Source organism: Ochlerotatus camptorhynchus, unplaced genomic scaffold (genome assembly GCF_037179485.1).
Source record: "Ochlerotatus camptorhynchus isolate MF236.1 unplaced genomic scaffold, CSIRO-AGI_Acam_v1.1 ptg000086l, whole genome shotgun sequence".
Taxonomy (NCBI): domain Eukaryota; kingdom Metazoa; phylum Arthropoda; class Insecta; order Diptera; family Culicidae; genus Ochlerotatus; species Ochlerotatus camptorhynchus.
In genome coordinates this window covers 979,984-1,004,367 of record NW_027040576.1, presented here as the reverse complement: position 1 = coordinate 1,004,367, position 24,384 = coordinate 979,984, and the positions used below count along the sequence as shown (strand labels likewise).

At 38.6% G+C, this 24,384-nt stretch overlaps 1 protein-coding gene across 10 annotated transcripts in view; it reads left to right on the top strand.

The window, feature by feature from the left end:
• The window catches only part of Mbs (Myosin binding subunit), a 175,794-nt gene that overhangs the window by 96,060 nt on the left and 55,350 nt on the right, over positions 1-24,384 (top strand). For 5 of the 10 annotated variants that reach the window (XM_065218435.1, XM_065218438.1, XM_065218437.1 and 2 more), the window contains 8 exons: positions 6,459-6,623; positions 6,856-6,999; positions 15,252-15,812; positions 16,383-16,542; positions 21,143-22,189; positions 22,413-22,596; positions 22,669-22,931; positions 22,995-23,045. In XM_065218435.1, the coding sequence (XP_065074507.1) occupies positions 6,459-6,623; positions 6,856-6,999; positions 15,252-15,812; positions 16,383-16,542; positions 21,143-22,189; positions 22,413-22,596; positions 22,669-22,931; positions 22,995-23,045 (2,575 nt within the window). The remainder of the gene's footprint in view (positions 1-6,458; positions 6,624-6,855; positions 7,000-15,251; positions 15,813-16,382; positions 16,543-21,142; positions 22,190-22,412; positions 22,597-22,668; positions 22,932-22,994; positions 23,046-24,384) is intronic. The other 5 variants (XM_065218441.1, XM_065218440.1, XM_065218436.1 and 2 more) reach the window with 3 other exon arrangements.

The window sequence follows — 24,384 nt, the reverse complement described above, 5'->3', positions numbered from 1 at the left end:
AATTAGTTTTCGGACATGAAAACAAATAAGATTACAAAACGAAAATAAACTTTTAAGATCGCGGACAAAAAACTTTAATCAAGATCTTGAAGAGAGAAACAATTTAGATCTCGGAACTAGATAAACATTCGAGATCTCGACATACGACAATTTTCAGGATCGCAGACTTTTTAAAATGTCGGACTTAAACAAATTTTAAAGATTTAGGACCAATGCGTGGCGATTCAAATATGACATCCACAAATTTTTCGTTTTTTACCAACCTTAAGCCTGCTTGTGTCAAGCCTATTACACGTAGTGCCTCTCCTCTCTCTTCAAGATTGGTCATCATATTTGAATTTCCCTAATTCGAGATCTCGGTATTAGATATAAATTTAAGACTAAAGTAACTTTTTTTTACAATACATTTTCGAGATTTCGGAAGCATAGATAAAATTTGCAATCTTGAATTTTCTTCAAAATTCGTTAAAATTATCCTCAGAATTCCATTTCCTTTAAATTCGTCTCGGAATCCCCTTGGAACACTCCTTAGCATATTCTCTAACTACTCAGAACCCTCCTTGAATTCTCTTTACGAATTTCTTTCAATGCTGACAGAACTTTCGCTTCTCAGAATTCTCTTGGAATTCGACTTACAATGCCCATGAGGGTTCCTTTAGCATTCCTCTAACAATTCATCTGGAATTTTTCCTATTAAAATATCCTCTCTAAATTCTTCTCTGAATTTCCCAAGAATTCTTCTCAGAATTTGCTTGACCCTAAAAAAAATCTTTAAATGCTGCTCAACTTTCCTCTGAAATTCTGTATACAATTATTTTAAAAATAGCTCAAAGTTCCAAAATCCTGTTTTTTTTCATTCCAACTCCAAGACCCTTTATAATATTCCTAAGCCGGGAATCTTGATTTTTTTTTTAAATCTGGAATTATGGACATTTTCTAAATTCAGGCATCTTGAATATTTGTTATAGAAGCTTTAAACTATCCAAATTTCAAATTGCTTTTGTCTGAAATATTGATAAATTTTCCAACACGTTGAATCCGTAAAAAAAACTCATAACCTCAGAATCCTGAAAATAACTGTTTGTCTGTTTTCATCAATGATTGGAGTGATGTGAGATTCTTGTACTGAGCGTGGAACTGCCAAATGACGAATCGATCTGATGAAACCTTCTTCGATTTGCACGAAACTTTGCATATTTGTTTATTACGGTCAATCGTGCTCATTTTTGCTAAAATTCGGCCATTCTGAATTTCTCAAAAAAATTCAAAATGGCACATTTGAGATTTTTCAAAAACCATAACTCGAAAACGTCACTTACAATCGAAATGACATATGAGACAAAGTTTGAGAGATGAACTAAAAAAAATCAATTTTTGATAAAATATACACGGTACAAAAAATTCAAGTATTTTTGGGTAAAAAATCAAAAGAAAAAGTGTTTAACTTAAATAACAAACAATTACCCCCCTCAAGATTTTTTTGAATATCTTCCATTAAAAGGTTCATAAAAATGCAACCTTCTGTGAAAAAATCAAATTGGTCACTTAAAAATTAACAAAAATCGTTAAACAACAACTTTTGGACTTTTAACTTTTTGTATATATATTATTTCTTTTTTGAGAAATTTTGCACAGAAACCCATTTTTAGACTTTCAAAATCGTTTTCTGTGCAAAATTTAACAAAAGAAATTTTAAACAAACATTTACCCAAAAGCTGTTGTTGAAGGATTATTGTTAATTTTTAAGTGTCGAACTTTCACCGAATGTAGCATTTGTTATAAGCTTTTTAATGAGAAATGTGGAAGGGGGTTATTTTCGAGTCGGACTCGCAGGCAGCAATTAGTGTGCTTGTGGTAGATCTGAGTTATCCACATCCCTTAGGGCCTGAGGAAAATAACCTTTGCGGCCCGTTAGAGACATCTTGGCGAGCCGAGATCTCGACTATTTGAATTTAATTTATATGTTTTTAAAACGGATAGATCTGAGAATTTAGTAGTTAGTGTCATCTTGTGTTCTCCCAAGTTGTTAGCTTTCCATCGGTGTACCCCCATGTGCGTCTTTTTCATCAGTATGTCGCTATGTTTGAGATCAAGAGCACATTGATCTCCAAACCTTGTGTTCTCAATCCCCCCCCCCCCCCCGCTTAACTAACGTTAGTTTAAAGTAATTTTGTAATCTAAACAATGGATATCGGCTCCGCAAAGCTACGGAAAATGAGCCTTGAAAAATAAACACATTATAAAAAAAGAAGGCGGTATGGATGTTTTACCCGATTTGAACTTTTCTAGGAGAAGTGATTTTATAGAAGCTCAGGAAGTTTCAGAAAACCTTAGAGTAAACTAAAAGAAGTTCAGAGCAGGTTAACGATGATAAGAAAACATACAAACTTCAATCTTAGTAATCTTCGAAGTGAAGTTCTCTGAATGTAAATTATTATTTCTAAATTTTAGAGCTTTTCAGCAAAACTTAAAGCTGCTCAGAGAACTTCGTTATAGTCTAGAAATTTTCAGAAAGTCCCATGGGAATCTCGCAGCAGTTTAAAAAAACTTCAGAGCAGCTTTTGTTTTGCTCTGTTCGGAACATAAACCTACTACGAGGGAGTAGTATAGGGAGGTTCAGAGAAGTTGAGTTAACTTAAGATAGGGCCATCGTACTCTAGAATGGTTTCCTGAATTTCAAAGAAAATCACCGAATTTCAAAGAATTTCAGCAAAATTCAGCAAGGTTGCAAATACTCATTTCAGCTAAAATAATGTTTTTTGGAACAATAAAACCAAAAGATGGTATGATGACATGTTTTACCTATAACTTACAAGAAGAGGTTACTAAGTATGCGTTTGAAACAAAAAACCTGTAAATTTTGCTTTCTATGAGTCACAATCAGCGATTTGCTGATCGCTGAGTGAGTGAGTGAGTGAGTGTGTGAAAAATCGCTGATTGTGACTCTCATGAAGTGAAATAAACAGGTTTAATATGTCATACCCATTCTTTGCAACCTCTTCTTGTATCTTACCAATTCAAAATATGATCATAACATCTAATTATTTCATAACAAAAAAAAACATTGTTTTAGCTGATATGAGTATTTGCAACCTTGAAATTCAGAGATGTCCAGAGAGCTACAGCTTAAGTAATATCTCAGAATGTCTGAGGGATCTTCAGACAAGTTAAGAAGAGCTTCAGAGTAGTTAACCCTACAAATTTCGGCGCTGCTTACAGAGCTTCAGATAAATTGTCGTCAACACGTCCACGACCCTGTCAGAACTTTCTCGAGCTAGTACGAAACTTACTGAATACCTCCTGAACAGCTCTGAAGTTCGTAGAAACTTTTTGAAATTAAGAAGGAAGCTCAGACAAGTTTAGACGTGTTTTTTTTTTTTAATTTCAAAGAAGTTTACCAAAATTCAGAGAAAATCAGAGAGTTTTATGGTAGTCAAATAAATACCCCAGAAAGTTTCAGGAATCCTCAGACAAGTTTAGAAGAAATACAAAGAAATTTAAAAAATTATAAGATAGTTTCAGAGACGCCATTTTAGTGATGATCAACAAATTTTAGGTCTAGGATATCTCAACACCCCAGAAATAAGCGTCGGAGCAGTTTAGGGAGCTTCAAATAAGCCATTTCAGAAAAGTCTCAGGAATCCTCAGACAAGCTTAGAAGAAATTCAATGAAATTTATAAGATTATCTATCTAGAAGTTTTGAATACTTATGGTCAACTACTGGAACTTCAGAGAAGTTTAACAAAGCTTAGAGACATTCCACGAGTTTCAAAGAAGATCAACGAAATTCAGAGAAGTTCTGAGAAGTTCATTGTTGTCTAGGGAATGTCAAAAAGACTCAGGAATCCTCAGAGGCGTTCATTAAACTTCGTAGAAGTTTAGCTTACTTAAGATGGGTCATCAAACTCCAGAAAAGTTTCCTGAATTTCAAAGGTCAATGAATTTTAAAGAAATTCACCAAAATTCAGATAAGCCTAGAGAGGTTTATAGTAGTATAGGAAACATCTCAGAAAGTCCCAGGGATCCTAAGATAAGTTTAAAAGAGCTTCAGGGAAGTCTACAACAATTTCCGAACATTTCGGAGATTCAGAGAAGCTTAGCAAATTTCATTAAAATTTTCTGAATCTCAATGAAGATGAATTTCAGGGGCCACATTATGCAACCAAGACAAAACTACTTTTTCGTAAAAGCGTTAATAAGAAAAACACTTCATTTGGACTTCCCCAATGAGGCCCCAGATCACTTCATTGAGGTATTGGGAAGCTGGAGCAGCTTGGAGAGCTTTAGAGAAGTTGAGCGATTTTCAAAAAAAAAGGCCTTGAATGATTATCAACAAATTTCATAGAAATCCAACGATTATCACAGAAAAGCTCAGAGAACTTCATTGAAGTGTAGGGAAGTTCAGAAAGCCTCAGATATGTTCAAAAGCTCTTCAGAGAAGTTTAGAAGAACTTCAGATCAGGTAAGGTAACTTCAAAGAAATTAATGACCTTCATAAAAAATCAGCAAAGCGTAGAGACGTTCCTTGAGCTTCAAAGAAGATCATCGAATTTCAGAGAAGCCCTTAGAACCTTAGAAACCCTCAGTAAGACTCAGGAATCCTAAGAGTAGATAGAAAAGCTTTAGACAAGCTTATAAGATCTTCGGAGCAGCTTTGGAAGCAAAGGCTTTTTTTCCAGAAAAGTTCCTGCAATTGAAATAAAGGTCAACAATTTTCAGATTACCTCATTTAAATCCAAGGAAACTCAATACCCCAGAAATTCTCAAGTATCATCAGATAAGTTTATAAGAAGATCAACAAAGTGAAATTCTCTAGGGAGGCTCAGAAAGTCTCAGGGAGTCTCAAAGAAGTCCAGAAGAACTTCAAAGAAGTTTTGAGCAACGTCAGAGTAGTTAAGGGAACTTCGTAGAAGTTTAGTTCGAGACGTTTCCTAAGTTGCAATGAAGGCTTAGAGAAGCTCAGCTAATTTTAGAGAACTTCCTTGAATTTCAAAATTGATCACCGAATTACAGAGCAATTCCTCAGAGAACTTCATTGTATTCTAGGAACCATATCAGAAAGTCTCAGGGAACCTCAGACTTGTTTAGAAAACGCTCAGAAAAACTCAGATGGATTTCAGAGAAACTTCGGGTACTTATGAAATTTCAAGATATTGGATGTAGGAAAATAATCTGATCCTGAACTTGTACAAATTGTATGGATCTCGGACTCATACAAAATTCAAGACCTTTTAAAGAGAGAGTTTGGATTATTATTCTATATATAAAAATGAAAATGCTTCTAACAGCTCAATACATTAATATAGGGGAAAGAGGGGCATAGTGAGCATCATGTGCTTTGGCAATGCGTTTCTAGCTACTCGAAGCAAATTAATTGGTAGTTGGGTTAATCTCATAAACCTTCCATTTGCATGGCGTGAAATTTAATCTGGTTTGCAATCTGCTCACTATGCTCAAAATATAGTAAGAAAATTGCCAGCAATAACGGTTGGAAATTTCCTAACTTTTTTTTCGGGGATATGGACTTGGGACTCATACAACATTCAAGATCTTGTAAAGAGAAAAGTTTAGAAGATACCGGACGCCGACAAACTTTTCAGGAATCCGGACTTTACAATATCAGTCGTGATAAAAATGAAGGGCTTTAAGGCGCCCAGAGTGTTTTCCTCCATCTCACCATTCAATTTCAAGACTCAGGATGTTTATTACGTTGGTCTAGACTATATTTTTTGGAGTCAAAGTTACCAAGAAGACAACTCTTACGAAAAACCGCTCGGACTTGGGTTCTACCACCATCATATTTTTATTTTGCTCGTTTATTCCAATATTTAATTTATGGTTAGGCCCCAGGAAAAGTAAAACCTGGCGACCAAGCGGACAAAAGATTATTTTCGATAATTGTTATTCCTTTTGCTGATTAGCTCAGTTGCCAGCTTTCTCCAGCCAGAGTGATTATTATACAATAATTAATACTCCAGTGCTTGAGAAATATTTTCGAATGCATCCAAAGTTTTTCCTTAGTGCTCAGAGTCATATTCAATCGTAATTTTACGCTTTGTCCTATATGTTGGCTACAACCACCCTTCGTCAAATCAATAGATTTACAACTTACTCTTACCTAAGATTACGATTGATACGTTAACGCCAAATATGTCTACATGTATGTTTGTATGTATGTGTGTTTTATCTCATGTGTTGCCTCCATTTCATACTACCATTTTATTAACTGATTGTGTTTTTGATCATCTCACCAATCCAACTTATTTTTTTGTAAACCAATCAAAATAATCAACTGACCAACCCGTGCACACCGTAACACCCACCTCATCAAACAAACAAACAAAAACCATCATGGAATGATTGTAATTTACTACACCATCAATTGCTATTATACTACATCACTACTACCAATGAACCCGGCCGCCGGTGGACACGTGCAACATCAACCACCAATCAGGTTCTACCAAAAGTACGTCGAACTGCGGGCACGGATACAGGCCAACTCGTGTCCAATCCTACCGAACACGAATCCAACCGCCAACGCGAAAACTGCCACCAACAACAGCAGCAACAGCTATCTCGTACAAAGGTCAGCCTCGCTCAAGGATCATCGGACGTTAAGGTAACGTAAACCATTTGCTACTTGCTCTCCCAATCTCTAATATCAATCACTCTGCTTCTAACTTTGTTAATATCGATTAACGGATCGATCACGATGAGCTTTTTGCTATCTACTGTTATTCTATTTTTTTTTTTCTTAAGAAAATCCTACTGTAAATGAGTTAGGAAAGCATACCCAACCCTGCCTCGAAACGTAACTGACTCGTGATTTCTACCCTATTTTGTTTCCTCAGGAAAGCTTCCAGCAACTTGGTACTGGGTAGCACTGGCAGTACGACCGGTTCAGCAACAACAAACGTACAAACAGCGACGACGTCGCCCCCAACTAGTCCCACCGGAACGCCAGTTACGACTCCCAGCACCGGGCAGATTCGAAGGTGAGTGTCGGAATATTTCCCTGCTGCCTACTGCCACTATGCTGTAGTAGTAGTAGTAATAGTAGTAGTAGTAGTAGGAAGGCAGTGGGTCGTATCATTTCAGATTTCATCGGAATGTTGTGAAGAGACCGCGCGGGTCATTAGGAATCATCAATAACAATGTAGGACCATTTCATTTCGAGATGTAACTCATCATTTTGGTCGGAATTAGGGATCGTTTTTTTTTCTGGAAATCAGAAGATCGCGTTATATTGCACATTAATAAAGTTGACGGAAGAAACGCAGAGTAGTACCTACTGGGCATAGAATACACTACACAAGTTAGGTTATGAGAAGGGTTTGGAAAGTAATTGAGGGCTCTTATGAATTCATGGGTTATGTACATATTCCATAGACACCGTCAGTCTTATGAATGATTATTGAACTACCCAATGTACTACGAGTAGTTCTTATATGCTTTTAACCTGTTTGATTTATCAAGTATTGATAATCCTGAGAGAAAATTGCTGAGCGCTAAGGGTTCGATTCCAGTTTTCTATTACTTTTTTTTTAAGATTCGTAAGTTAACTTATGATTTCTATAAGTAATGCTTTTGTTGAAAATTCATAAGTGGTTCTTATGTAATTCTTACGTTCATTTGCCTCATAATTTCTTGTGGGATCTTAATAAACCAGAAAGAAGAAGGTTTATCTTGGAATCAAGTTTTACTCTATTAAACTAATTAGATTTCTTAAAAATCTTAAAGTAGCGTTATAATGACGGCTTCTGCTTCACATAATGTTTACGTAATATTGAAATTATATTTACTGGAAAATACTTTTTATCTTATGTTTACAATCCGTGATTTGCACTATAATTGAAATTGTTTTCACGTAGTGTTTACATGTTTTTGAAGTAATATTTATCGGATTTAACGAATACTGCTTTCGATTTTGTCTTTAAACCTTTAGTATTTATATCTAATTAAACTTTAACACTGAACGTTTCGCTTCTCCCAAGACTGATCATGACCTACATACTTGTAAATAGATCACAAATGACGCGCATAGACTCTTTGAATTTGTTTGGACATGTTTCGTTGCAAATGTATTGTTAAGGTATTGAAATAGGTCACGTAAATCAACAGATCTGATCTCCAGAACGGTTTGATATACATAGAATCGGATTGGCAATGATGAATATAGACTTTATCAATAAGGTTAGACATGTGTCGTTACTTGGGATACTGTTCATGTCGGGGGTTGATTTAGTATTTCATCTGACCTAAACTCCAGAACGATCTGGAGAACCTAGAACAGCTTATATACATGGAAATAGATAGTTAATGATGCGCGTAGACTCTATGAATATGTTTTGTTGCTAAGGAAATAAGTCGTAGATGATTTAGTACATAATTTGATCTGACCTCCATGACGATTTGGAAAACCTAGGACATCTGATATATATGACAATGGATTATTTACGATTTGCATAGCCTCTTTGAATATGTTGCAATGTGGCCAAATGCTTAAAAATCAACGTATTGAACATATTTTACAAAAAATCTGTAGCAGGCTTAATGTTATCGATTTAATTGTAGTCTAAAAAATTACTTGTATCTAGTGCAAATATTTAAAAATGCTAAACTAGCTCAAAATGTCAAAAATGTTATAACACTTCTGAATCGCAAAATAAGTTCTATCAGAGGTTTCTTATAACTTATCTTTAATATTCCTTCAGCAACTATACAAATTGTCATTGGTTTCTTATATGACACGATGTATTTCTAGTTTTTAATAAAAACTAAAGATTTTCTTAACAAAATATAACTTAAGTTCATTCGCAGGGCTGGTAGCGTGTCACTTTTTAGTGACTTGGCACTTTTTTCAAGTCAGTCACTAAAAAGTCTTTTTTTTTAAGGCCAAGTTTCATATAAGCTCTACAACTTTGCCGAAGGAAGTATCCTATTTAGGGTAACAAGTTAGGTTTATATTTTGTTCATAGTAGGCCATGATAATTTTTTGAATAAGTCAGTAGTTTATACACAATTCAATTAAAAAGGCAAAAAAGTCCTCTTTTGACTTGCAATTATAGACAGTATAAGAGCAAGTCAAACGCGCACTTTTTTGCCTGTAGATTTGAAGAAATACTTCAAATCTCCTTATACATTATATGAGCTAGATAAATAAGTGTGATTTTGACTAGTACTGTCGCATTAATGGCCATTCGCTTATTTTCTACTTTTATTCAATTTTGCATACTGCCGTACTCTAGCGGAACTATCCACCTACTCTCTTCAGACCTTTCTCTAGCTAATAAATTATCACACTGAAGCTTCATGTTAGATAGCATTTCCAACCAACTCTGAAGATCCATTGGTTTTAAATTCTGGTTGGTAAACGATTTTAATTTCTAATTATGATAAATTTGCGGAATATTTGAATAATTTTCCCATCAAATTGATAGGAGTATTTAAATATCATTATTTAAAAATTTTAATTATTGATTTATAAAACCAATGAATTTTCAAATTCCGAAAAACCGGGGAATACACTGGAATTTTCCTATGGAAATTCAGGTCACCCTGCAAAATGAGCGGTACACACATTTTGAACCAAATCAGTGCACTTTAAAAAATCAAGCGTACCTTTTCACGTGCAATTGCTGTATCAGTATACTTCAGTATACTTTTGTATAGTATTACTTTATCGACCTTTTGTCCTTTCGACTTTTTGTACTTTGACCGTTTGTCTTGCAACCGATGTGAAGTCTATGGAATTACAGTAACAAAACAATTTTCAAAGTTTATAAAGTTTTAAATAAAGAAGTAAACATTTCCATACATTAATATTTTTTTCGGAATTCGGGGTAGTTCTACATTCCTGGTAATGTATTTAGGGGTAATGTCCTAAAGTCCTACAATTCATAATCTGGTTACTATTGCAAGGGCGTCTGGAGCATGTCTGAGTATTGCCAATGTTAGACACACAATATCATTTCTCAAGGGGTAGACAAAGCATGCCTGGGTGAAAGGGAATGAATAAATATATAAGCTTTAGTTTGCAACTTGCAGACAAATTAGTTCAAAACTTCTTCTTCTTGTTCTATGCCTTTACGCTTCTGTAGCGAGCGTTTTGCCGGCTCTCAAAACTTAGTGTTCTAGATGCACTTCCACTGTTGTTGATTGAGAGATTTCTATGCCAACACCAATGTATGAAATTGTATATTTGGCAAGCACAATGATACTCTATGCCCAGAGATATCGAGGAAATTTAAAACCCGTAAAATTTCCTCGACCTCAAGCAAACGTTAAATAGCCGTAACTGATTCCGCAAACAATAATTTAAATTGTCAAACTGTCGAAACAAGCTAACTGCGCCCACGTTAACTAACATCACCATCAGTAGGGCAAAATATGTCAACCTTGACGTTGCATACAGGGTCATAAGGTGAATCGCTGTGGAAACCTTATTTCTGATTTATGTCATCATCAGCTCGAAATTTCAAGAGCACAAATATAGTGAAACTGGAACTCTCCGTTTGCTGCAGTGCAGCAAACAGGGGGTTCCAGTTTCATGAGCTATCATATAACAGTGAGATTAGTGCTTTAGAAATCTGAAAGCGATGGGCATATCAGCCACCATGACGGCAATTTTGGGACTCTTCAAGGAATCACCTTAAGGGCTAAACATAGTTATCATTCGCCAACAGGTAAACACTGCACCTATTTTTGAGTTTCACCCAATCTTAACTTCAAACTGCTGAATATTAAGTTCTGAACCACTTACTCAACACTCAGGGTTGTTCCGGGTGCCAATGTGAACACTGAAATACTGCTTAGAATGCAGCTAAGAAAGCAGCAAAAAATGCAGAAAGAAACAAACAAAATGGAACCAGTTTCCAAACCCGAAAGATTTCTTCAATCCGATCGGGAACCGAACCCGCCATCAGGTATGTTCCGGGTGCCCATGCGATAGTGAATGCCCGTTGCCCGAATCGGTTCAGCCATCGCCAAGAAAAGTGAGTGAGTATTGCTGTGTTATTGCAAAATTCCACTATTTTGATAATATCTCCGGAACCAATTGTCCGATCGAGATGAAATTCAATACATATATATCGTCCTTATTAGGTCAATTACTTTCCGGTCAATAAGGTTCCTTGCCTTCCAAATAAATACCATGAGTTTATCGACTTCCGCTCAGGTTCCAATCACCGCTCACTGGTAAGAAAAACTGTGATTTTTCAAATTCTAATCATCTCATGTGAATGTAATCACGCAGTAATGGACGCAGTGGTCCAGAATGCAGATTTAGGTGGAATGATATGTTTTGAGCCTGAAATTGAAACTTTAGACTAAAAGTCTCTTGTACAAAGTTGTTCCTTATAGTTAGGCCTTCATTTTTATGACAATGAATTCTAGGGTGGTTCCTATTATCATTAAAATCAAAAATCTAACTTTTTTGTTTGAATAAATTAAGGTATGCATTCTTGCGCAAAGTTATAGCTGAGCTAATTTTAAGCAACTTTGTTGAAAACAGCTTTTTTGTATCTCTTAAATTGGCCGATTTAGAGCTATTTTATTGAATTGAGTTAGGGTGGCTCTAAAAAAACAGTTGTTTTGCTCTAGTTTTCTTATTTCGAATTTCTCAGCAAAGGTGTCTTCAAATAAGTTTTAGATCTTTAGAAGGCGCAAACTTTTGCTGCACAAAGCCGATCAAGAGTTATTGACGTTTTAATACTAAAAATATGCACTTTTCAAATTTTAATATCTCTGGTTGGGCCAAACAAAAATTTTTTTTATGACATTTGAAAGGGCGTATGTATGATTAATAATATGAAAAAAAAATGGAGGTATGTTATTTTTTAAACTCGTATAAAATCAATTTGAATTTATTCATTTTTTCAAATTTCAAATAAAAAAAATATTGTTCAAAAGATGGATTCCATAGGACCTCTCTAATGACAAATTTAAATAAAATGTGCTAGTACATTTGTTTCAATATTTGGACATTTAGTGTCTTAGAAGAAGTTTTTGCTCTTTAAAATTCCCTTCTTTTGGTGTTTGCAAACGTCAGGGTTGTCCTCAAATTAGGGAATTATAAAAAACTAACTTTTTTGTTGTACAAAATAAAAATATGTGTTGTTTGAAAAAGTTGTAGCTAAGTTGATTGCAAGCAACTTTGTCGAAGTTTTTTTTTCTATCTCTTAACGTTCTCATTTCAGATTAAATTTCCGGAGTTGACTTAGGGTGTTCTTGGAAAAAAATAGCACTATTTTTTTTATTTGAATTTTCTCATGTAGGAAAAATGACGGCTTCGGCATGACAGACTCTTTCGGCAACCCAAATTGAAACACTATTTTCACTGGATTTTCTTACGAAAACACTTCGCTGAATGCATGCAAACGATTCTTTATGCTTTCAGCTTCAATTTGACTATATTTTTACCACTGAGAAAAAGCAATATATCAGGGTTTTCTTGAAATGAAACACACGCATTACAAATTGTAGCTGATTTCGAGCTGCCGATAATAGAACAGCAGATTTACATGCAGTTCAAATGGAACGGTTGCCGAAGAAAAACTGGTTGCCGACAATACTCGCTCTCACTAGAGAAGATTGGAGCTTTGTAAAAGCGTTTCAAAACAGTTTTTGACAATTCTTGATAGAGCTGGAATTAGGGCGTAACAGCTTTTGTAAACAATGACTTCTCTCGATGATTTCTCGAAACTCAAGGCACGCCCACACAAACCAACACAACCAACGGGAAGTGGAAGTCTTCCCCTACTCGATGGTGACGTTGATTTGAGTGAGCGAGTCTTGGCTTTCTAGAAATCATCGAGAGAAGTCATTGTTTACAAAAGCTGTTACGCCCTAATTCCATAATTCCAGCTCTATCTAGAATTTTTTCGACTGAAATTGTTAGAGCAGCTGGCAGCAAAAGATTGTAAACAAACCAATACTGCATATGTGTGCGTTCCATAGAGAAAAAGTCTATAGAAAGAAGGTCGCTGCTTAGGTTGCCGAGAATACGTAAATTCCCCTATCTCTTATAATAAAAGAGATATATTCTAATATAGTAAAAATATGAATAAATTCAAATTGACTTTATACGAGTTTAAAAAATAATACACCTCCTAATTTGCAATATTATTGAGAATAACATACGCCCTTTCAAATGCCACAAAAAAACCTTTTTTTTTTGTTTGCCCCAACCAGAGATATTAACATTTGAAAAGTGCATATTTTTAATAAAAAAAAACGACAATAACTCTTGATTGTCGAAAGATATTGACAAGCTTTGTGCAGCAAAAATTTGCGCCTTCTAAAGATCTAAAAGTTATTTGAAGACACCTTTGCTGAGAAATTTGAAATAAGAAAACTAGAGCAAAACAACTGTTATTTTAGAGCCACCCTAACTCAATTCAAGAAAATAGCTCTAAATCGGCAAATTTAAGAGATACAAAAAAGTTGTTTTCAACCAAGTTGCTTGAAATTAGCTCAACCAAGAATGTTAAAAAAAAGTTAGATTTTTTTATTTTAATGATAATAAGAACCACCCTAGAATTCATTGTCATAAAAATGAAGGCCTAACTATAAGGAACAACTTTGTAGAAGAGACTTTTAGCCTAAAGTTTCAATTCCAGGCTCAAAACATATCATTCCACCTAAATCTGCATTCAGGACCACTGTGCATTGCTACTTGATCCACGTAGAATTTATGTGATGTACACTAAGGTGGGTTTGTATTGTTTGTATGATGGATCACAATCCCCTATTCCCCACTGCTCTTCCGATGTTTATTGAGGTCCCCAACAACGGTGTCAAATTTGAACGAATTTGGTTATGAACTGGATTTGCGAGAGAATTTTAAATTTTATATGAAAAAATGTATGGGAAGCGAAACAAATGAATTCATCTCATCCCCTAGGTAAAAATATCAAGATACTAATAACCAAAATCTTAAGTAAAGTGAAAGAGGAAAGTCTATACAACTCTTTAATAAGGAAAATTCCCAAAGGTTTGGTAGCCGTCATCATGAAGTAATGAAATTGGGTTGTTAACGAATTGCTAAAATAATCAATCAGTATCAAATATTGCTTAACCAAATCTCGTAAAAAGATTGGGAATACTATGCAGAACAACTTTGTCGAAGACTGCAAATCGATTAGACTTCTGGGAAAAAGTTATTATAAAAACAATTTAGACCAATTTCACCGTGCATACCTACAGGCTTATATATGAGCTTGTAGGTACGTGTGTAACTCTTGGTCTAAAGTGAAAGATTAGTAACTTTTTGAACAGAGATCAAATCGATTTGCAGGCTTCGACCAAGTTATTTTGATACTATATCCGAGATTTTGCGAAATTTGAACAATATTTGGATTTTTGGTAAGCAAATGAATAGGATCGTTCCGTTTCCCATACATTTTACCATACAACATAAATTCTCCCGTAAATCGAGATAATAATCAAATTCGTTCAAATTTTGCACAGTTGTTGGGGCCCGCAATACGCATTGAACGAGCAGTGGGGAACAGGGGGCTGTAAAGTTGACACACCATAATGTACACTGACCCTACAATTAGGGATCAGAGTTATTTCAATATTTGGTGATCAGTCCTGTTTAGAGAAAGAGAGAAGGATTAGTAACTTCCATTAATTGCTTATCCTTGACAGATACGCGTATTTCCTCTACAATGTACAGACTTCTTCAGTGTCTTTACGAGTATTAGTACAGGACATTGAAGAAGTATGTACATTGTCGACGAAATACGCGTATCTGTCAACGATACGCAACTAAGGTAGTGGAATAAAATGTAATTCAACATCAGCGACTCCCTCGTACGGTGCAATCCGTTTGAAATTTCATAAAATTCTAGTTAGTGCGCTCCGGGACTTTTGCGGATGAAAAATATTGATCATAGAATTTGATTGTGTTTCATTGGGCATAGTTTGGTACTACTCTGCATTGCATACGTTTCAATTAGTTTCTATGTCTTTGGAAATTATGCCGAATCTTTCATTTGGCTTATACCAAATCTAAACCGAGTCAACGTTAGATTATAATTTCCGTTTCGATTTTCGTTGAATTACCAATGCAAACTACAAGCAACTATATACTATTTCTTCTGTTATTTGCCAATGAATCCATTGTCTTCGCCATCGTCGGCGATTATATTTACCATGTAAAACTGTGTGAATGTGCGATTCATAAATTCATACTTGTCCTTCGTCGCAACCATCATCATGTGCAACAACCAACATACTTCAGCATCACACCTGTCAACAACAACAACAACATCAGTCACACGTCCAATAGTCCTTCCATACCGGTCGAAGTCACTGTCACCTCCAACAACAACAACAACAACGACAACAATAACGATACCAGCAGCAATGCGGTCAACAAAAATCATAGCCTGTTCGAACTCAATCGAAAATATATTGAACAAGCCCAAAAGACGAAGATTAATAATGAGCGCAATAAATTTCTCTCGTCACTCAACGAGAAGAGACTGCAACAACAGCATCCACAGGAAACGCAACAGCCGGAAGCGAAAGCGCCATCAGAAACAGCACAGCCAGCAGCCTCACAGTCCGGCTCCGCAGAAAAAGAACCGTCGCCGGCGGAAGCACCCGCAACAGTTAAGAGCGTAACTGCTGTCTATGCGTCCTCTGCCTCCAACAACAATCATGCTGCTTCCAACATCAACCATCACAACCACAACAACAACAACATCACCAACAGCAATGCAACATCGCAACAACCGTCACCGACAGTGACCTCAACGAATAAGCTTTCACCGGGAAATATTTTCAAAAACTTTTTCAAGTAATTATCAGTTTGTTACTTTGGTTGTGCTTTCTTCTTGATGATCTCGATGCGTTTGGGTTATCTCCTACCATCTAGACTCGTCCGTGTGAAGTTGTTGTTAATTTAACTCTGATACTGTCGATGTTTGATTTTAAATAACTGTTCACTGCGCTTGAGCAGTTTTAGGATCGGTCGTTTTGATCCTACACGTTCGTAGCCTAACACTGTTATGTTGCCGTCACAGAGCTCGGCTCACCAGCTGGGCAAAGCGAGAAGCATGTGGTTCTAATGATTTTTGTTGATTCAAACTCGTATCTACAAGAAACATCCCACCGTACTAACACTACGATTATCGCGCTAACGAAAAATTGTCCTCCATCATTCCCACCACCATTAGAATGTAAACGAGCTGAAGCTCGATCGCTTTTTACCTCCATTTAGTTAGAGACCTTCCAGGAGTGTGCGAACAAAAAAAAAACCCGAATGCTCTGAATGTAGTGTGCTGTAACTGACCTTGCCATGTTCTCTTCAACCCGGTATCTAATTCGGGCAATTCGTTCCCTCTTTTCCTATCGTTTATTCCAACAGATCCTTCGTGCCACCAACGCGCGACGAAGAGAGTGAAACTCAGCGGAAAGCGCACGCTAAGCGGGTCCGCGAGACGCGACGCTCGACCCAGGGCGTTACCCTGGACGAAATCAAGAGCGCCGAGCAGCTGGTCAAGAAGAAAAACTCCACCAACAGTGATGTAAGTAACCGACGGCGGAGGTCCTCCGTCCAAGGGCCGTTCATTATTTGAATTTTTGTATTATTTTGTTTTTTTTTTTTGGTTTGGTGAAAGGATTTTCTTTCTTGTTTTTCGATTTCCCCCTCGTCCTGAGTTTGATATTTTGTTATTTTACGTTGGAATTTTGCAATATGCCCTACTGCATACCACGATACATTTGTCTCAAGTAAGGGTAAGTATTTTGTTGGCAGACTCATTTTCCCGGCAAAAAATATCCGTCCGTTTGTGATTTACTCAAACCTCTGTTGATCAGGGGCTATTGGAATTTGTAAATATTCATACGATAAATAAGAACTAATGCAATTTTACCCATACAAGTGGCTGACGAAGTAACACCCTTGCTTGAGCTAAAAAAAAAGGGCTGAAATGCGTTGTGATGTTCGTTTTCGTTTCTTTTGAGTTTCTTCTATTATTGAAAAAAAAATAGATAAGTATAAAGCATCATTATAACACTACAGTTACTACAGCACACCTATAAGTTTAGTATTGTAATCAATGAACGCAGATGGAGAATAAATGCCAATTAAAATGCCATCCAATGAAGTTTGTGGTTTCTTGTCCCATATCAATAAAGTAAAAAAACATCCGTGTCGGCATGAAAAATCAAATCTAATTTGCCAAAATAGGATCTAGGTGCTATGTTCAAAACTTCTCAGCTTGTTTACTGGAGGAATATATGCGAAAAATCTGGATACCCTGATTTCGTGGATGAAAATATACGAAAAATCTGGATACCCTGATTCCCGATAAATCAGAGAATTTCACATGTCAGCCAGCAATCAGTGGCTCCAGTCATACTGCAGATTCTGGACAGGTTCCGTAACCGTTTCCTTTTTTTCTGGAGAGAGAAGCAAACACAGAATGTTCGGCAACAAACCAACTATCCTATCGTAGAGCCGTTATCAAAATTGCTTCAACAGCTGCAAGCAGCCGAGTAGAGAGAATGCTCGTTGAGCCTTCAACGATTGCGGCCGTTAGGGTAAGGAACACAAAACATGTGATAGACCACAGATGCCACCCTGTTGTTTTGATGCGGCCGTGATGAAACTGAAGGGAACTTGGTCCGTGCTGAATGGCTGTAAATACATGGCGAAGGTTTCCGCTGGGCCGCAGTCTGTTGTCAACGATGTTTCGCTGGGTCTGGTACATTTGGCATAAGGCCGTTTAGCATAACGGCAAAATTAAGGGATCAGGGGAATTCAGGAAAAATCAACCCCCTCCCCCTCGTCCCTTTCGTCACGTTTTTTCTATACCTAATGCATTGATTGTCGCACATTTGTATCCCCTTTCCCCCTTAGAGCGTGACGTGCTTAATGGATGCTCCCTAATTTGCAACCAAACATTACTATTCCTTTTCATTTCTGCTAGTTCTTTCGCATACAATTGTAGTTTTAGGGAAAATATTTCCTTTTCGGAAAATTCGAGCAGTCTTCCAAAGTCTTAAATACCATGGAACCATGGAAAGTACGAGCAACCATTTAAAAATAAATAATCACAGATTGTAAATTAACTATTAGTTTCACAAATATGACGAATCATAGCGATTATGCCAAACGTCCTTATCTCAAACGTAGCAGACCCTTACGATTCTTGGCTGGAACATTAATTTACTAACACTCATACAAAATTAGGCCTACCTACTAAAATTAAATAACAAAATAATTGACTTACTGAAGAATCCTGAGCACCTACAGTGGTGCAAAGGGTCAACGTGAAAGACTTCCATCCCGGGCGGTTGCTTGCTTCTGCTTTGGCTTGAGCCCTGGTCAAATTCCCATCGTCTTGCTTGATTTCTTTGTTGATGCTGCTCCGCCATGAGCCCCTGGGTCTACCTCTGCAGGGTTCCACTCCTGCGTAGTGTGTGGCCGATCTACCTCCGCTTACGTTCTTGAATTTCAGATCCAGCGGTGGGGCCACCCAGGCATGAATTAAAAACCGCGGGTAACGGTTGATGAAGATCTTCAGCTTTTGTGTGGTCTCCACTGATATGCGCCGTATGACCCTATGTGGCTGCCAAGATATTGGGAACTTTCGACATTCTCCGCTTCTTACCCTGCTACCGTTAAGACGAAAGAGTTGTTCTTGTTGACATTCCACGATTTGATATAGTTGAGTTGATGGTTGGACCCGCCGCAGAAGAGCGTTTGGCTAGGTCGTTGAGCTCTTCATATGAAACAGCCGTTGTGCTTATAGAGAGCAACATAATCTGTCAAATATTTGTCAAAGCCGTTGAGATGCTCCATCGTGATAGGTTGCTAAAGCGGCCCACGGTTCGGTACACAATTCAATGAATACCAAACACAAGGACTCTTGGAATTCGTTGATCTGCTCCAGAATGACAATAAGCTTCACACAAGACACGGAATCCTACCTGTTACCACCGGCGAGTCACGTCGGTCTTCTCCTGTATCTGATTCAGAATATCTTGGAAACTGAACTTTGAGATAATAAACAGTAACAAAAGATACCTCGTCAATTGTCGCACAAAGTCAGATCTCCTTTCTTTGGGACCTTCACTCGCGTTGTCTCAGATATTACAATTGTGCGTATCTTTGAGCATCTCTGTTGATATGTGATCGACCCTGGGAGCCTTGTTGGATTTCTTACCTTACCTTGCCAATCAGGCTAAGGCCTTGTTGTCCTCTGCTGTCCGAATAAGTCGTCTCCACTCTACTCGATCCATGGCCACACATCGCCAGCCTCGTTGTCGGCTAAGGGTCCGCAGGTCACTTTCTAATTGGTCGATCCTCCTTGCACGCTGCGCGCCTCTTATTGTTCCTGTTAGGTCGCTTTTGAGAACCATTTTCACTGGGTCGTCGTGCGGCATTCGTACGACGTGCCTAGCCCATCGTAGTCGCCCAATTTTCGCAATATGGACGATGAATGGTTCTCCCAGCAGCTGGTGCAATTCGTGGTTCATTCGCCTCCTCCACGTTCCGTCATCCATCTGCATTCCACCGTAGGTGCTACGCAACACCTTCCGTTCGAAAACACCGAAAACCTCCACGAGCATAATCCAGGTCTCGTGGCTGTAGAGGACCACCGGTCTAATCAGCGTCTTGGAGATAGTCAACTTCGTGCGTCGGCGAATTTTATTCGACCGGGCGTCCTCCTGAGCCCAAAGTAGCTACGATTCCCTGCCATAATGCGTCTTTGAATTTCTCTGCTGGTATCATTTTCGGCGGTCACCAGTGAGCCCAAATACACGAACTCGTCGACCACCTCAATTTCGTCACCTTCAATATGAACTCGGGGTAGTAGGTTAACATTGTCTTCCCTAGATCCTCATATATTTCTTCTTCGATGCGTTGATGGCAAGTCCAATCCGTCTAGCTTCAGCCTTCAGTCTGATGTATGTTTCCGCCATCGTCTCATAGTTCCGTGCCATGCTAACGATCTCATCGGCGAAGCCAAGAAGCTGGATGGACTTCATGAAGATCGTGCCGCTCGTGTCTATCCCAGCTCTTTTGATCACACCTCCTAACGCGATGTTAAATAGCAGACACGAAAGTCCATCACCTTGCCGTAACCCCCTTCGATATTCAAAGGGACTCGAGGGTGTCCCCGATACTCGAACAACGCACATCACTCGATCCATTGTCGCCTTGACCAATCGCGTCAGTTCATCCGGAAATCCGTACTCGTGCATAATCTGCCATAGCTGATCTCGATTGATTGTGTCGTATGCGGATTTGAAATCGATGAACAAATGATGTGTGGGCACGTTGTTTTCGCGGCATTTCTGCCGAATCGCGAAAATGGGGTCCGTAGTAGTGCGGGCACCCATGAATCCCGCCTGGTATTGCCCCACGAACTCTCTTCCAATAAACCTCCTTCAGCGCTACAAAGTTGAATTTGTGAATTCTCAATATGCCGGAAAGAATACGTGTGTTTTCAACAAATTGAGAGATAGGTGGTTCCATGCGCCGGTCGATAATCCATGTGCTAAGACAATTGAATAATAAATCCTTTTTGAATATATTTTGGATTAGTTGTTTCGTTTCTAATATATTTACCAAAGACTCAACCTTCCAGGATCTCAAAAACTGGCCCAATCAAACTTGATTCAAACACTTTTATTCTGAAATTAAAGAACGCTTGTCGCTTGAATCGTTTGGCATTTTCAACTTCCGAAAAATCCGTTTCTATACCTTAAGCCGGCTACACCGTACTTACATACATCTACGGTATGTATTTAGCATGGCGATAAGTATTGTGCTTGATAATTTGGCGCTGCTCCAAATTCTCGTCTGCCAGGTCATTGTATGAGATTGAGATTACATTTTCCAGAATGATTTGATCTCGCCAACAACGGTAGACTACAAGATAGTATGTAGCAAACTGTGTTCTCGCGCACCGCCCGAATGACCTTGACCTACATTTGAAGTTATTAATCCATCTCATAGTAAAGGACAAAGAAGTTCTCCATCTGCGTCATTGCCCATTGACAATACAGACTACGCACACAAAAAAAAGATCATCCTTCACTGAACCTTATTACTACTCACTGCTGCCTACATCCTGCTTACATGTACAAATCCTTGTCCACTCGAATCAACAGAGCGACCCATCCGCAAGTTCATCCACTACAACAACAACCACAACCACCCCAAGCAGTACCGCTTCATCCACCTCCATTCTCGTCAACGATCGCGTACCATCGGTGGATGCCAGTTCCGAGGTAAGCAGCAAAGTTCCTTCATCGGCTCTACCGTCCAGTAGCACCAGCACCAGCAGTTCCGTTGATCAGCAAGTATCCGCTAGTTTCACTATTAGCGCACCTCCCTCCAGCATTTCAACGACCGCCACGGTCAAGTCCCATCGAGGAGACGGCGGCGGGGGAGGGGGAGGTGTTGATACAGGTACGGTCGATGACGATATTGGCAAGATCAGTGTGTCCTACACGATCACCACCCCGAGGCTTAGTAGCAGTATCACGACGACTACCAGCAGTAGCAGTAGCAGCGGCAGTGAAGCCACAACAACGATCGCCAAAGATAAGAGCAAGGAAAGCGTCCCTTCGGTGACAGCGACCTTCAGCGTGCCTAGTGCAATCATCACCTCCACCACTAGCAGCAGCACCACGAACAACAACAATCCTAACAGTAGTAACAATAATATTTACAAGAAGACTGATTCGGACGAGTTAACGAAAACGACGACAACGACGACGACGAAGTCAACGATAGCAGAGGGAGATTCATCATCGATTAGTACGACGCCCGCGTCGTCTGCCTCTGTAGCGGCCACCATCCGGACGCCGAGTTCCTTCGGCACCAGCAAACGATCCCTGTTCGATATCGATAATGCCAACTCGCTTACACTAGCGGAGAAACTACGGCAGGAGGCTAACAAATATGCCGAAAGTGATAAGGAGAACTTCGTTTGCTCAAAAGTGCCATCGACCGCCACCGCGACGGCGACAACGAAAAGTGAGTCCACCTCCTCGAATACGACTCCGGCTGCGGCCGTCGAAGGTGCAGTCTCACTGCGGAAGGACACGAGTGCACCTTCGTCGCCACTGCATCAACATCATCATCATCATCAATCTTCGACCATGGCCGAACGGAGGCCTTCGTGGCGGTTGAAAGTGGACGCCGGATCTAAGGTAGGTTGTTTGAGAGCTGCCGAAAATGTGCATGGCTTTAGGTGCGCTCTTATTGTTGAAATTTGTCGCTGCTTCCAGGAAATATAAGACTATGGAAAGGAATTTTATGGGAAAAAACATGTCTAATATGAGTGATTCAATTTAGTTCATACAGCAATATTTCTGGCCTGTTTTTTAACCATCCAAACTAATCGAATTCATTCATTTTTTATTTGAAAAATAGTTCAAACTGGAAGACGCTACCGCGCCGACCAGTACACCTGCCACCAATGCCGCAAGCAGTACCGTCACTGCCCTGGATTCCTCGAATAGTCGACAGCAGCAGCAGCAGCAAAATGAACTTAATAGTATTTCAATGTCCTCGTTGGCCCAACGAAGGCAGAACGGCGACAGTAGCAATCTATTCAGTAAGTACTAACCTTCCTGGCTATTGGATTCGACTCGCCTGAATTGGTAATTTTCATTCCCACCCAACACAGCATCATCTCGTCCAACGTCAGCTCCTGAGCTGAGTTCCTCGGCAGCAGCAGTAGCAGCGGCGGCGGCAGCAGCAGCAGTAAGCAGTCAAAACGATGCCAGCTTACACCTGCGCAACAGACCATTGAAGGCTAGTGGTGAGGAGAACAAGGAGAATGACAAGGAAAACGAGAACCGCAGTAATGCCCAAGCGACGCAGGCGGTTATCCAGAGACGGAGGCGTCCTAAGCGACGCTCCACCGGTGTGGTGCACGTCGATATGGAGGTGTGTAATGTTTGCTTTTGGGGAGAGGTCCTTTTGGCTCATGATCGTTAACTTTCCTTGCAGGATATTGATCCTGAGCGACAAGATTCTCCTGTCGACGGTGAAGAGAAAGAGGTAAGTGGCTTTTTGTTTTCAATCATTTTAATTTTTGTTGAAAGCAATGATTTTGTTGTTTAGGAAACATCTAGGTATTGGTCTTTGAAAATGAAAAGTGTGCTCACGGACCCGCAATAGATAATAGAATCGGGGATCAAATTATCCCCCTGCGTTGACAGTCGATCATACTCCCCCTGCGTTGACAGTCGATCATACACATTTTCAAAAAAACCTATGTACATTGACAGACATTCTTCAGCTTGTTGTTCTGATGACAGTGCTGTACCTAACTTTTAAACCACTCTTTCTCACAGCACAGGACATTCATAACTTTTCGCCCCATCTCATGATTGTCAATACAGGATCGTTTAGCTTCTCAGTGCGCTCAATATTCTCTTTCTACATGAGCATGCTATTGAGCAGCTATTGAAACACAATTGAAAAACTATTAATGTTAAACAACATCTGCGAAATTGTTGCAAGTCGTAGAACTGATTTGAATCCTACCTACCCAAAATTAAGGTCAGTTCACTCGAATTTGAGAATGCGCAAAATACTAATTTATTAACTGCGCATTCTATATCGCGCAACCAATGAAAGAAAATTTATAATTTTTTATTTGATACCTGACTGAATGTCTAATGGCAGCTAAGGAATATTATTAGGGGTCTAAATGCCCCTAATTTAGGCCCATTCATAAATTCAGGAATCGACTTAGTTTTCAATAGCGACCAAAAATATCCATTAGTACCGTCCCAATGATGCGTACATTTATATAAAATTGATAAGTAGCTAATTTTTAGCGATGGGCCCAATCTTAGATCGATAGGCCAACATTAGAGCCATTTCCCCTAGCTATTCAGATTTACTGTCCTGTACGTTTTGTTAAGTCAGTGGAACGGGCCGACGTGCAAACGTCTAGATTGAGCTTCATTTAGAAGCTTCTTTTAGAATCGTCTTAACAAGCTTCTTTTAAAATCTTCTTAAGAAGCTTTTTCTTTAGAAGCTTATTCTAGACGCTCGTCAGTCGCTTCGCTCCTCTGGCTTAAAATTACACGGGCAGGACGTAGCTACGCAGGAAAAGAGTATTTTTCAAGGTTATTAAACCGCATTTAAAAATTAACGTTGCCATTATTTTAAGCCAAATGTCCTTTATGCCAAACGGCTTTATGCCAAACTGGGTAACCTCAATTCTGAGAAGATTAACATAGGCATTGTGAGAAGAACGTCAGGTGAATTTTATGGAGGTAGGTATGAGTAAAATTAAATGTTATTTTGGAGGAGGTTTTTCATAGGGATTTTAAGGAAAAGTCCAGTAGATTTTTAAAGAAGTTTCCAACTAAAATTTTGAGGAGAA